The following is a 15268-nucleotide window of genomic DNA, read 5'->3' on the forward strand; positions in this document are numbered from 1 at the left end:
CCTTATCGAGTAGTTGAACATATCACTGGTAATAAGTATAAGGTTAGAGAGATTAGTACTGGTCAGTATAAAGAATCGCATTTAGATCATATGAAGTTAGTATGTGATGATAATGATGTTCCAACCCAGACTAATGTGACAGACTCTGACAATCCTCCTGATCCTGTACTCTCTTCCTCTGATACTCAGTCAGACGATCAACCTGAATGTCGTTATTCCCTACGTACACGACAGGTATTGAGAAATCCTCAAGTATCATTTGTAACTTCCAATTCAGATTTGCCTCAAATACAGCATGAGTTAGCCAATGCTACAGAGTTTGATCCTCCCAGAGATGACACCCATTCTGCATATGTCAATCTCACCCTAGCAGAGTTGGGGTTAAATGTAAATAACCTGTATAGATGAATAATTACAGTATCAACTTATCAGTATTCAAGAATTTTTTTTTGTGTTCATGTTCTCTCTGCATTCTGAGAGTTAACAGTCTAGATTTGAGTGCACCGAATCTGCCTTTCTGTTAAACACTCTTTCTTTGTATATATTCCTTCCTCAGAATCCGTAGATCACATGAATACAGATCGATCGATCAAAAAATTTTTTTTTTATCACTTGTAATCTCAACGTTGAGTTCGTTGTTCATTTGTTGAGTTTTAAGTTGTACTATAGTATACCTTGTATTGCATTACAGTTTCAGTCACGTAAGCTTCCATTCCAATGTTCTACTTATGTATGTTATAATGTTTAATTGTTGTGTACTTTGACATTGTATAGAATCAGCCCAAGCCGTATACCTGCCATCTCTAGTTTGTATTAGTTGTATGTCGGGACGACATACGTTAGCGTTGCCGAGCTCTCAGTAGTAGTAACCAGTTACCAGTAACCAGTGTACCGTTGACTCAACGACCAACCGTCTCTGCCTGAGTCACTATCTGAACTCATATTGCGCTGACCTGGCATTATTCAAAGACCCTCTATGGGTACGTGGGCGGCCAGTCAGTCAGTGTTACGAGTGTGAGCAAGGAGATAGGTACGGCTGCAAGGGCGTTACACACATTATCTGTAATTATACGTACTACCAGCCTACGTGAGTATTTCTTACCTAATCCACGTGTCGAACTCCCACATGATAGGCCTACTGACCCATGCAAAGCAGGTCCATGCCCCCCTCCCCCCCTGGATTAGCCCAATGACCCACCTAGTCAGGTCACTTCCACTTAAGAAAGGAGCACAGCATCAGACCTATTAGCACAAGCTAGTCAGGTCCAGCCCTCACTCACCCACACCCACTCATGTATTTATCTAACCTATTTTTAAAACTACACAACGTTTTAGCCTCTATAACTGTACTCGGGAGTTTGTTCCACTCATCCACAACTCTTACCAAACCAGTGCTTTCCTATATGATTCCTGAATCTGAATTTTTCCAACTTGAAACCATTACTGTGAGTCCTGTCTTGGCTGGAAATTTTCAGCACACTATTTACATACCCTTTATTTATTTCTGTTTTCCATTTTTACACCTCGATCAAATGCCCCCTAATTACGCTTTTCTAGAGTGCAGATTCAGGGCCCTCAGTCTATCCTCATAGGGAAGATTTCTGATACCTGGGATCAACTTTGTCATCCTCCTCTGTACGTTTTCCAGAGCTTTTATATCCATTCTGTAATGTGGTGACCAGAACTGTGCAGCATAGTCTAAATGAGACCTAACCAAGGATATATAGAGTTGAAAAACAACCTGAGGACTTCTATTATTTATACTTCTAGATATGAAGCCAAGGATTCTGTTAACTGTATTGCGAACACTAATGTACTGTTGTCTTGGGTATAGGATGGTGGATGCAGAAGGAAAGAGTAGCAATTGGTAGAATGATGAGGTAAAGTGGGTAGCAAGAGAAAAAGTTGGTATATGAAAGGCTTTCACAATGTAGATCTACTGTATTTGTCAGGGTACCTCCTGTTGATGTGTGTTTTGAACACAGCTGTGAGCAGTAAAATCCTGCCCCATGTGGTGCATGATGCAATAAGCAAAACTCTGATTGTGTGTTTGGTTTAAAACAGCAACTGTAAGATGTTTTCTTGGATTTTTTATGGTTTTATTGGCTGTTTTTTGGTATCATTTGATAGAATAGAAGATATACTACTGAAATAGAATGATTTTACTTATTTTCAGGACCAGAAGTAGCTTGAAATTGCGCTCAAATTAGCGGAAATATTAGGTTTTTGCTGATTTTCTTGAAGACGTAAGGCCTGCTACACCCCTGATCTGTTTCTTGTGGGTTTTTAAAAGGACTGATTTAGTTCTTGGGATGCCATAAACCATGACTAATTCCAGATTATATTTTAGAAATAGGGTAAATCTTCGATTTTTTTTATTATGAATTCGTAATTTAACCCTTTCAGGGTCCAGAGGCCAAATTTCTAAGTGTGCACCAGGGTTTAAGAATTTTCAGAAAATAATTGTTATTTTTTCTTATGAAATGCTAGAGAATCTTTTTCTGAAGGTAATAAAACAAAAAATACGAGATTTGATGGAAAATTGACGAAATTAAGCTCTCGCAAATTTTGGTGTCAGCGATATTTACGTATCGGTGATTTTGCTGACTTTGACTCACATTTTAGGCCAATTACATTATTCCAGTTGACCAAATTCTTAGCTATTTCAGTAGTATTACTTCTGTTCTATCCATTGAGCACAAGAAATCGCCAAGTCAACTGTTTCAATTACAAAATAAAGTGATTGGAAATTAGTAATTTGTCCAATTTAATGCAAAGTTCAAAATATTCCAGTTTCAAAATAGGGTCCAGAATAAACAATGCAGGCATTCCTGGCACTAAACTAACATTTCCTCTGTTCATTAGTTATGTTTTCAGGTTTTACAAATGAATTCCATTTTTATTTTTGCATAATGAATTTTTATTCAAACCAAAAAATAGAAGATTTACTGTTATGCAGTATTGTAATAATTGTATAAATAATATCAGCACATTTGTGAATGTATATTAGACGTGTGAGGTCATTTGTTTACTCTTGAACATCGGCAAAAACTGAACATTTCTGCTTCTTTGAGCTCATTTTCAAGCAATTTCCATTAATAAAACTAATCAAAATCTTCCTTATTTCTGTAATATATGTTCCATTCTATCAGATGAGACAAGAAATTGCAAATACAACTATAAAAAACATATGAAAAAACACTGCAAAGTCGCTGTTTTAATCGAAAATTACCATCTCGGTTTTTTTTCTCATTATGCACTGTGTGCTGCAGGATTTGTTTTATTTGGTGCACACATACCACATAGACATATTCTCTCATATCTAGGCCCAAATTTACCACTCATAGGTTATCAGAGTGACCTGAGCTCATGGCATAGATCTATGGTTTGGACCCTCAACATATAGCTGTAGATCTAAGGCACAGACCCTGAAAGGGTTAAAGCAAGTGTAATATAGAAGGCTGGGGATGCAACATATAACAATTTAAGAATTTAAATTTCTGGCATTTGTTAGTCTTTGAAATACAGGCACAGTAACTTTTTTTTTTTAATTTCCAGGGGCCTTCCAGGGATCTATGCAACAATATTCACACCAGCAGCATCCATATCAACAACAACAGCAGCAGCAGCAACGATTTATGAACTGTTTTCCAGGAAATGATAAGAGTAACTTCACACAGCATCCTTTACAACTGCATTCTCAGGCACACTCGTACAATAATCAGAATCATGAGAGTTACAATAATTACCACCATCTTCACAATAACTTCCATAATAATCACTTTCAACAACAACAGCAACAGCAGCAGCAGCAACAGCAGCAACAACAACAACAGCAAAGTTTTTACCATAGCCGTAACCAAGACGGAAGATATATAACTCATAATGGCTATGACCAAGGTAGACATGGCAATGGTTTTGATCGTAGAAATATTGAAAGAAGATCTTATGAGCAAAACAGAGGTTTTGACCAGGGCAAAAAGTGAGTCATATTACACTTTTTAAAATCCTTTGTATTCATAAAGATCATTTATGAGTTTACTAAAACTTTGTTTTTCTACATAGTTCCTACTTATATCCCAGTTGATTGCATTACTTCAGCATAAAGTATAAAAAATTATTTTCAGTCAATATGATCGGCTTGGCAACCCTAGAGAAGACTATTCATTACACCCAGGACGAATTCGTCGGGACAGTGAAGCTGAGTGGGAGGAGTGGCATCGTGTCCGGGAGCAAGATGAATATTGTGGACTTATGACTCCACGGGAGAAGGGGTGGCTGAAGTATATCCAAGCTATGCAGTTACATTCAGAGAGTCCTTATCAAGATGATTATTATTATGTGGTAAGCTTTACTTGTGTTCAATTTTTTGTTACCCTGATCATCTCCCACTGAGGTAGGAGAGACCCCCCCCAAAAGAAACTAAAATAAAAACCATTCACCATTAACTTGATTGCTGTCTTACGAGTAGTCATCACACTTCAGATGACCCTCTTGGTTTCAGGTTTAGCACTTTATAATAATGAAAATAATCAAATGATCCTCAGAGCTGCAATACCTTCATCCCCTCCAGACGGCAGGCACTGTACTTCTGATCTACAGGTTAATCAGTTTCCCTTAAGCCCTGTATAAAATGTCATTTCTCACACTCAACATCATGTCAAGCCATAAAAGCCACTGTGCTCATCTTTGATCTAACTTACTCAAATAAACCTGTTGGATGTTCAAGCCCCTAGCACTCCAATACATCTTTATATCCCTCTAACCCATCCTGGAATGACCCCTACCCTTCATTCCACCCAAGATTTAATGGCTATACATCCTCTTGGTCATGCAATTCTGCCCAGTGGCATAGCTAGGGGGAGAGCAGGGAGAGTGATTACTCTCCCTGAGCACATTTTTCGAAATTGGCGCCTTTTCAACAATTTTTTTAACTCTGTTTACTTGAGCGATAAGTCTAATCTCGATTTATTTTTTTTTCGCATGGCCTTGGAAGAAATTTCTGGACTTGTTACTTTATTCAACCAACCTCCCAGTGTTTTGAACTTGACAGGTGAATTAGTGTACTGATACTATGGTAGTTCATCCAACTCCATCACGTGGTTTACCTAAGCCTACCACTGCTCAGCGCCAACAGATTTTTATGATTACTTATTATTATTTTTGTTATTAATTATTTTATACAAAATAGTTTACACAATTCATTATTGGGTCATAAACAGGAGCTTATATTACTGCCTAGTATTGTAACCCATCTCTAGGCTTAGGTTGAGGCCTATGAGCAACTTGTCCTTTATTTTATCATTTAGTATGTGGCATAAGATGCCTGGAGATATCCTCTCCATCCATTAATGCAGTTGGACCATGTCTAAAATTTTTGCAGTACAGTATTTTCTAAACTGTTATAAGATATACAGTCATCCCTCTATCTACAGGAAATTGGTTCCAGGATCCCTGTGGGTACTAAAATCTGCAAATGCTTAAGTCCCTTGTATAAAATGGCATAGTACAGGTCGGCCATCACTAATCCGGCAGTCAGTTATCCGGTTCCATCAGTAATCTAGCACTAATTTCGGCTAGTATAATTTCAAATATCCAAGGTCGCCACATCAACCTGCTGCTACTGTTTGGTGGTGCTACTTGCTGCATAAGTCATTCCAATTTTTTTTTCTCCATTTATTGTTATACATAACTTGCTTGCTTTTAGCCCTAGCCATGGTTTCAAAGAATAAAAGAAATGCTTCTCTTTGTGTAAGGCACATCCACAGTACATTGTCCATAAAAGATAAGGTGGCTTTGAAGCCACTGTTGGTTTCCGTGAGTTCAGTCTCGCGATGCAGGGAAATATGCTTTATTGTTAGGCTACGGCTTATTTGCCTATCACAATTGATCTAATATGACATAATAAACAATATAAATAACATAAAAACATGGTAAATACTCTAGAATGAATAATTGGGAGAATATTGAGCAATCCAATGGAGGTATGAAGAGGATATCAGATACAAGTACCATCCTCCTATCCCTGTCCTGGGGGCTTATATTAGAGAACACCGAGTGTAGCACAGAGCTAATTGTGATATATACTCGTAATGCACCAGAAAACTGAAACAAAACAGTGATTTTCTCTACATAGATTATCATACATAGTAGCATATATGTAGAGAACCTAGGGTAACACAAAAAAGTCAGTGACTTACTTCTAGTACCTGGCTTCGGCTTGCCATATATGATTTTTGGTAAATGTTTTTTTTTTTCTCAGTTGTTTGTTGGGGTATCTTATTGAAACTTGGGCAATGTATGATGGAAAGATGCTTCTTAACGTACAGGAAAAATGAAAGAAATCGGGCTGTAAATAACGGAGTTCACTTCTCAGCCATTAGCTGCCCCTTAGTAGTATATTTTCGTATGGTTTTTATGATTGTATTCTCATTTTTTGGTCTCATTTGATAGAATGGAAGATATATTACAGAAATAGATCTGATTTTGATTGGTTTTATGACAAAAAGTACTTTGAAATTGGACTCAAAGTAGTGGAAATGTTTGATTTTTGCCGTGTTCAAGAGTAAACAAATGACGTCACCGTCCAACTCGTGTCCAACTGGCCAGTCTAATACGCAGTCGCGAATGGGTTGACATTATTTGTACAATTATTACAATAAAGCAGTAGTCTGCATAACAGTAAATCTATTTTTTGTGTGAATAAAAATTCAAAGTAGAAAGTAAAGGCAGTATAAGAGGGGTCTGGAGATGTGACTAATGAACAGAGAAAATGTTATTTTAGTGCCATGAATGTCTGCATTGTTTATTCTGGACCCTATTTTGAAATTGGCATTTTTTGAAATTTGTGTGAAATTGGCCAAATTGCCAGTTTCTGATCACTTTATTGGGTAGTTGAAACAGGTGAATGGGCGGTTTCTTGTACTTAATCAACAGAATAGAAGTAAGTAAATAAGTAAGTTTATTCAGGTATATACAAATACAGTTACAGTACATAGATTATTTTACATAGCAGCACATGTGTAGAGAACCTAGGATAACCCCAAAAAAGTTAGATGAAGCGACTTACTTCTATTGAGGTCCTTAAAGACTATCATGTAGTCAATGGGCTTTAACGCATAATAAACCAGCTAGCCATTTTGTATAACAAACCAGAAACAAGAACAGATCTTGCACGAACCCTTGCAAGAGTTGCACTGAAGCGAAGGTTCAGTGCAATGCTTGTATAAACCTTGCTGAATTTAAACAGCACTACAGAAGGAATAGTAGCGAAATAGCTATGAGTTGGGTAGACTGGAACAATGGAATGGGTCAAAAATAGGGCATAAATTGGGTGAAATCGCCGATGTCTAAATATCCCCTTTGGGTTAAGTGTATTCTAACCTAACTACTCTGTAATCCAGCAAAGTCAGTAATCCGGCACCCTGCAGATTCCGATGATGCTGGATTAGTGATGGCCGACCTGGATTTGGATATAACCCACCAACATCCTCCCATATACTGTAGATCATCTCTAGATTACTTATACAGTAAAACTCCGGTTTTCATCCAGTCTGAATATCGTACGATTCGGATTTCAACCACTTTTTTTTTAGCAAATTTTTACTCCAGGTTTCGTACATCGACTTGGAAATCGTCCGTATCAGACATGTCTGCCCGCCTGGGATGCCGCTGCCTGACTGAGTCTGCCTCTATCACTTGTCGAGTGAACAATACTCCGCGTGTTCATCAATTGCTTTTGGTGCTTGTTCATTGAGTGTGACTGCGAAATAAGCTACCAATGGGGCCAAAGAAAGTTCAGAGTGCCAGCCTTTGGCAAAGAAGGTGAGAAACATGTTAGAATTCAAGAAAGAGCGTGTATCAAAATTCGAAAGTGGCGTGTGTGTCGCCGAGCTCGCCAGGATGTGTAGGAAGTCCAAATCGACAGTCAGTTCCATCCTGGTGAAGAAAGTAAAAAATCAAAGAAGCTGATGTTGTGAAAGGGGTAAATATGCTAATGAAACGAAGATCACAAACAATTGAAGATGTGGAGAAGTTGTTGTTTGTGTGGATCAACGAAAAACAATTCGCGGGAGATAGTGTTGTGGAGGGGATAATTTGCGAAAAGGCAAGGCAGTTGCATGTGGATCTCGTAAAGAAGATGCCTGGAACAAGTGCTGCTGTTGGTGAATTTAAGGCCAGCAAAGGCTGGTTCAACAGATTCAAGAAGCGAAGTGGCATACACAGTGTGGTAAGGAATGGCGAGGCTGCAAGTTCAGACAAACGTGTGGCTAAAGAATTTGTTGATGAATTCAAGGAGTATGTAGAGGCTGAAAGATTCTTCCCCCAACAAGTGTTCAATTGTGATGAAACAGGCCTCATTTGGAAGAAAATGCCAAAGAGAATCTACTTCACACAAGAGGAAAAGGCACTGCCAGGACACAAGCCTATGAAGGATAGGCTAACTCTTTTGTTCTGTGGTAATGCTAGTGGGGATTTCAAAGTGAAACCTTAACTGGTGTAGCACTGAAAATCCCCGTGTGTTCGAGAAAAAACAGTGTCTTCAATAGTAAATTGTGTGGTCTGTGGAAGGCTAACAAGGCATGGGTCACGAGGCTAATTTTCATTGAGTGTGTCAATGAAGTGTTTGACCCGAGTGTGAAGAAATACCTCCTGGAATATAAATTGCCTCTCAAGTGCCTCCTGGTAATGGACAATGCTCCTGCTCATCCTCCAGACTTGGAAGACCTAGTTGTTTGAGGAGTTTAATTTCATCACAGTGAAGTTCTTGCCTCCTAATACCACTCCTCTCATCCAGCCCATGGACCAGCAGGTCATTTCAGATTTCAAAAAACTATACACCAAAGCAATGTTTCAAAGGTGCTTTGAAGTCACCTCAGATACTGAATTGACCCTAAGAGAGTTCTGGAGGAATCACTTCAGTATCCTCAATTGCATAAGCCTTATAGATAAGGCCTGGCAGGAAGTGACTTCCAGGACAATGAACTCTACTTGGAGAAAATTGTGGCCAGTGTGTGTCCAAGAGAAGGATTTTGAAGAGATTGAGGCTGACCCTGATGACCCTATGCCTGTTGTGGAATCTATTGTTTCTTTGGGAAAGTTCATGGTGTTGGATGTGAGTGGCCAGGATATGGAAGAGTTGGAGGACCACAGGGAAGAGCTAACCACTGAAGACCTGCAAGACCTTCAACTGGAACAGCAACAGATCACAGCTGAGGAAATTGCTTCAGAGGAGGAGGAGGAGGATGAGGAAGAGAGAGGCGAGAATGTGCCTTCTCTGTGATTAAGGACATGTACAAAGTGGAGTGAGCTGCAAAGTTTTGCGGAGAATTATTACCCTAACAAAACTGTTGCAAGCTGTGTCTGCAACATGTTCAATGACAGTGTTTTGTCCCATTTTAGGCAAATCTTAGAGACACCAGAAATAGACCTCTCTAGACAGATTATTTGTGCGATGGGTGCAGTGACTCTCAAGCTGGTCCTAGTGCCAGTAAAAGGCAAAGAAGGGAAGTAACCCCAGATAGGGCTTTGATACTTTACGTCCTTATGGAGGGGGATTCCCCTTCCTCTCTCTCTCTCTCTCTCTCTCTCACTCGATCTCACTTGCTCGCTCTCACTCTCTCTTGCTCTCGCACGCTCTTGCTCTCTCTCGCTTCCCCCCCTTCCTTTCTTGCCTTCTTCCATATGCCAACAAGAGTATTCAATAAAGGTATGTAATAGTGATTTAAATGTTCATTTATCCATTAAAATTAGTGCTTTATATGTATTTCTCAGTGGTTTCTGTATGTAAAATTATAGTTATTCTCTATAAAATTTATTTTTTGTTAATATTTTTGGGTGTCTGGAATGGATTAATTGGATTTACATTTTTTCTTAGGGGAAATATTAGTTCAGATTTCGACCAACCTTCTGGAATGGATTACGGACGAAAACCAGGGTGTCAATGTACCCAATACGATATAAATAGTTGTACTGTATTGTTTAGGGAATAATGATATCAAAACCCTGGTTCTTCTCTCTTGATAACCCTCGTATGATGCTTGCCTTATGGTGCCTATATTACAACCCAGGAGCAATAAGGCCTGTTATCCTGGGTGTAAAGGGGAGCAAGGAGCAGAAAAAACTCAGCTGAATGAATTATATTTTCCTTCACCAAGTGCAATTATAAGTATTTACAAGTATGTACACTATGTACAATTGGAAATATATGTGTACCACACGGTAAATCAAGAGGCAAAGACACAGCCTGGAGACAGAATGGACAACAGTGTTCAACCAGCTCTAGAATGGAAATGACAAGGGTGGAAACATAAGTTGTGACCACGCTGCCACCACAGTTGCCAGACCCACCTTCTCATTGGCTGAACCTAGGTACTGATGTGACGATGGGGCCCCATTGTCCAACCCTTAGCACCCTGTTCGCTGGTTGGGGAGGTAGCCTTTTAATGAGGGTGTGTACGTGCACCAAATAAAGGGTACATTCTCTTTGCATGCCACACCCCCACCCCAAGAGAGCTCAGAAATAGGCTTCCACCACCAATAGGTAGAAAGTGCTGCCATGGCACTGTATAATTGGACTGCCTTTCCTCTCATCCATCGAACTCTTAGATAGAGCTCAGCTTTATTCATGACATAAAGCCAAACCCTAAACTTAAGAGCGAGACAGCAGACAGTAGGGCTACTGTAGGTCCAAGATGCCTGCATACAGTAGCAATGTATCCCCTCACTAAAAAATAACCCCACACCAATAAATTACATAGCACACCTACCGTCCGACTTACGACCGAGTTCAGTTCCGAGAAACCGGTTGTTAGTCGAAATGGTCGTAAGTCGAACTTTACTACTGAATATCAACAAAACATTTTTGTAATGACTTTATTTTATTGTTTTATTTTGGTATTTCATGTTTTACTTTACTTTTTATGCTGTTAGTACTGTATTTTATACTGTAAGGTTGGGGATAAACACTGTGTACAACACAAATAGTTTATTTCCCAGAAATTTGGCATAAAAAACACGGTCATAAGTCGAGTGGTCGTAAGTTGAGCAGGTTGTAAGTCGGATGGTAGGTGTATATACAAAAAAAAGGGGGGGGGGGAAAAAAGAGCCTTTTTTCTACCTAAGGTTCCTAACTCATCCTAACCTAAAATATTTTATGACCTAGATAATAGGTCGGCCAGCGTATTTTCTTTTCCGGCTATATGCATAATTTTAATTGGATAGAGCTGCAGCCTGAGACTGCATCTCTTAAGTCTCGTGTTGTGGTTCTTCATTGCTTGGAGATACACCAAAGGGTTGTGGTCACTATAAACTGTGACCACCTGCGAAGTCTGGCCCACATAAACATCAAAGTGCTCCACAGCTAGTACCAGAGCGAGGGCTTCTTTTTCAATTGTAGAGTAGGCCCTCTGGTGCGGCTGGTACTTGGCTGAACAGTAAGCAACAGGCTGTAACCCATCGTCGCCGGCTTGCAAAAGCACTGTCCCAACCCCAGAATCAGAAGCATCAACCTGTAATGAAAAAGGTTTGGAAAAGTGTGGAGACACAAGAATGGGTGCAGCACAAAGTCATCTTTTTGCTTTCGTAAAAGCATTTTGACATTCTGGGGTCCAGTTAAAGGGAACTTTGTGACTAGTAAGCGAGGTTAGAGGGGCTACAATATCTGAGAAATTTTTACAGAATCTTCTATAAAATCCTACCATACCTAGGAAACGTTGAAGGGATTTCCTATCATGAGGTACTGGATAATTTTTAATGGCAAGAACTTTAGCAAATTTAGGGGCGACTTTGCCACTACCTACTTCATGGCCCCAAAAAAGTCACAGTAGCCTGGCCAAAGGAAGACTTGGACAAATTAATAGTTAAGTGGAAACTCTGGAAGGTCTCAGAGAGCCTTAACCCTTAAATGGTCCAAACGTATATATACGTTTTTTCAGCATCTGAAAGTATGTAAAAAAATGTAGATCTTCTTTCTTGTTTTACATATGAAAGTGTGTAAAAAAAACTTTTATCTACATTTTTTTTTGTTTGAAAATATGTAAAAAAAAAAAAGTAGATCTACTTTTGGAGCACTACGGATTTGAACGTCGATCTGTTTGGACCGTTTAAGGGTTAAACCTAAGCATGTGTTGATCCCAAGTACAGTAGGGCCCCACTTATACGGCAGGTTAGGTTCCAGGCTACCGCCATAAAGCGGAAATCGCCGTAAAGTGGAACACCCTTTTTTTCCACTTATAAATGCATACAAATACTAGATAACAAGTTTACAATAACATACATTAAGTTAGCAATAGAACTGGGCATCAAAAAACAATAAAAAAGTACAATACACACATAGTGCACTCATTACTTACCTTAAAATATTTATAGTCTTAATCTAGGGTGAGACAAGCAGTATTTATTGTAAGAAATCAAGTGTGGTATGTATGGTAGTCAGCCGGGCTACCATACCAGGCCACCCCACCTACACACAATATTCTATTACATTTAAGCATCCCAGAGTGATAAAATGCATATACAGTTTACTCATTACTTACCTTAAAATATTTGTAGTCTTAATCTAGGGTGAGATGAGTAGTATTTATTGTAAGAAATCAAGTGTTGTATGTATGGTAGTCAGCCGGGCTACCATACCAGGCCAACCCACCCACACATACTATTCTATGATATTTAAGCATCCCAGAGCGATAAAATGTATATACAGTTCACTCATTACTTACCTTAAAATATTTGTTGTCTTAATGTAGGGTCAGGAGTAAGTAAATGAGATAAAACGAATAAATGAGAGAGAGAAAGAATGAGTGCATGAGAGAGGACAGGCTCAGAGTTATGTAAACAAACCAGGCAAAGGTAAGTTTTGTAAACAGACAAAGTGTACACATCTGGTTTGTGTACAAGTTACATTGTGAACAAGTTGTCTCTACATTGATACGGTAGAATAAACAAAGAAGAACACTCCCATTCTCATGTAACACCATTTTTAGAAGAAATGACGCTCTGAGTGAAGGCAATGGAAATAAGTCATTCTGTCTGACTTTTTTGGGTTATCCTAGGTTCTCTACACATATGCTGTTATGTATGATAATCTATGTAACTGTACAGTGGACCCCCGCATAACGATTACCTCCGAATGCGACCAATTATGTAAGTGTATTTATGTAAGTGCGTTTGTATGTGTATGTTTGGGGTTCTGAAATGGACTAATCTACTTCACAATATTCCTATGGGAACAAATTCGGTCAGTACTGGCACCTGAACATACTTCTGGAGTGAAAAAATATCGTTAACCGGGGGTCCACTGTATTTGTGTATACCTGAATAAACTTACATACATACGAAAGGTATAATTTCCTACAGTTACCCCCAGTAACACATTTTCTCTTATGTTAGAATAGAGAAAATGTTATTCTTGGCATCACTTGTACAAGTTATCTGGCTACCACATCTCATATTTGTTTGTTTATTCTATTGTGGGATGTATTTATCATCTTTATATGTTATGTATCGTGTTTATTATATAATTTTGAAAAAAATATCATGGATGGATTAATGAAAATGTGTATATTAACGTAATATACGACATTTAATGAGCCTCGGTGATTATTATTATTATTATTATTATTATTATTATTATAATTTCTAATATGGCGTCACTTGTGCAAGTCGTCTGCTACCACATCTCATATTTGTTTATTTATTCTACTGTGGGGTGTATTTATCATATTTATATGTATATATTGTGTTTATTATATAATTTTGAAAAAATATCATAGATGGATTAATGAAAATGTGTATATTAACGTAATATACGACATTTAAATGAGACTCGGTGATTATTATCATTACTAATATGACGTCTGGAGACCTGAGACACTCTTCCTGATTTTAATGTGTACCTGCATGCCAGCACAGTATGTAAGTTTATTTAAGTACAGGTATACATAAGTATAATTATCAGAGTATATATAAAATATGAAATAACTTTTAAAAACACTTAAAATTTTGGAGTTTCCAGACATAATGGAGACTTAGTGCTTACGGATCTCACAGAGAATGTAAACAAACCGGGTGGGGCACGGTGACCATATTAGAAAGTCAGGTGGGGGGAGCCGTATAGCGAGTTTTGGTCATAATTTGAAATGACCGTATTAGCGGAATGCCGTAAAGCGAAACACCGTAAAGCGGGGCCCTACTGTATCAGACACAACAACTATGTCGTCTAGGTAAGCTGCTGTTCCTTCAAGTCCTTTAATAGTCTGATTGATAAGTTTCTGGAATGAAGCGGGAGTTTTTTTTCATTCCGAAGGGGGTAACTGCATATTGATAATGACCTGGAATTGCGAAGGCAGAGATTTCCTTCTTCTTATCCGTCAAAGGTACCTGATAGTAACCTTTAAGGAGATCTAACTTGGACACAAAAGTAGCCTTACCCACAAAGTCGATTACATCATCCAGACGTGGCAGAGGGTAAGCATCTGCAATTATGACCTCGTTCACCTTACGGTATCTGTACACATTCGAAAACCTCGATCAGCTTTTTTAACAAGGATGCACGGTGAAGCCCATGGACTAGACGATTCCTCCACTAACCCATGCTATAACAGAAATTCTACCTCCTTCTGAAGTAACCTCTGTTTTTCAGGATTAGCTCTGTAGGGTGAGAGTTTAATAGGTCTAAAGTTTCCCACATATACGTCATGATATCCTAATGTACATTTTTTCGGAACATCCGAAAAGATATCAGGGTAAGATTGTAGGAGCGCAGTTAAACTTGTTACTCGAGTCTTAGATAGCCCCACCATTAATGGGCTAGGGTCCTTGAGGACAGAATTTGGAAGCTTGACATTAATTTCAGAATTAGAGTGCAAAGAGTCAGAGTCATCCTCAGAGGCAGAGGACAGTCATCATTACTGGCACTTCATCTGGTGTATTAAATGCTTTAATTTGATTAATGTGGTAAGTTTTAGTTTTTGAGGTCTTGTCAAGAGGAGACACCACATAATTTACATCAGATAATTTACTTACAATTTGCATAGGTCCCATAAATCTAGCTTTTAAGGTGTGGCCAAGTATAGGTTCCTGTGCCTACACCTTGTCTCCTGGATGGAAGGAGCAAAACTGTGAATTTCTGTCATACCTCTGTTTCATCTTGTTTTGAGCTGCCTTTAAGTTAGCCTTGGCTAACAGACATGCCACCTGCAACCTTGAAGAAGGGTTGTGGAGTGTTGAGCAAACATCTCCCATCCATCCTTCCTTGAGCACCCGAAGA

General features: G+C 38.8%; 1 protein-coding gene across 2 annotated transcripts in view; it reads left to right on the forward strand.

Moving 5' to 3' along the window:
- Patr-1 (Protein associated with topo II related - 1) overlaps positions 1-15268 on the forward strand; it is a gene marked incomplete in the record, with an annotated part of 178579 nt that overhangs the window by 88564 nt on the left and 74747 nt on the right. For both annotated transcript variants that reach the window (XM_070083723.1, XM_070083724.1), the window contains 2 exon segments: positions 3559-3982; positions 4128-4344. In XM_070083723.1, the coding sequence (XP_069939824.1) occupies positions 3559-3982; positions 4128-4344 (641 nt within the window).

This window comes from Cherax quadricarinatus, chromosome 10, assembly GCF_038502225.1.
Source record: "Cherax quadricarinatus isolate ZL_2023a chromosome 10, ASM3850222v1, whole genome shotgun sequence".
In the NCBI taxonomy this organism is placed as follows: Eukaryota; Metazoa; Arthropoda; class Malacostraca; order Decapoda; family Parastacidae; genus Cherax; species Cherax quadricarinatus.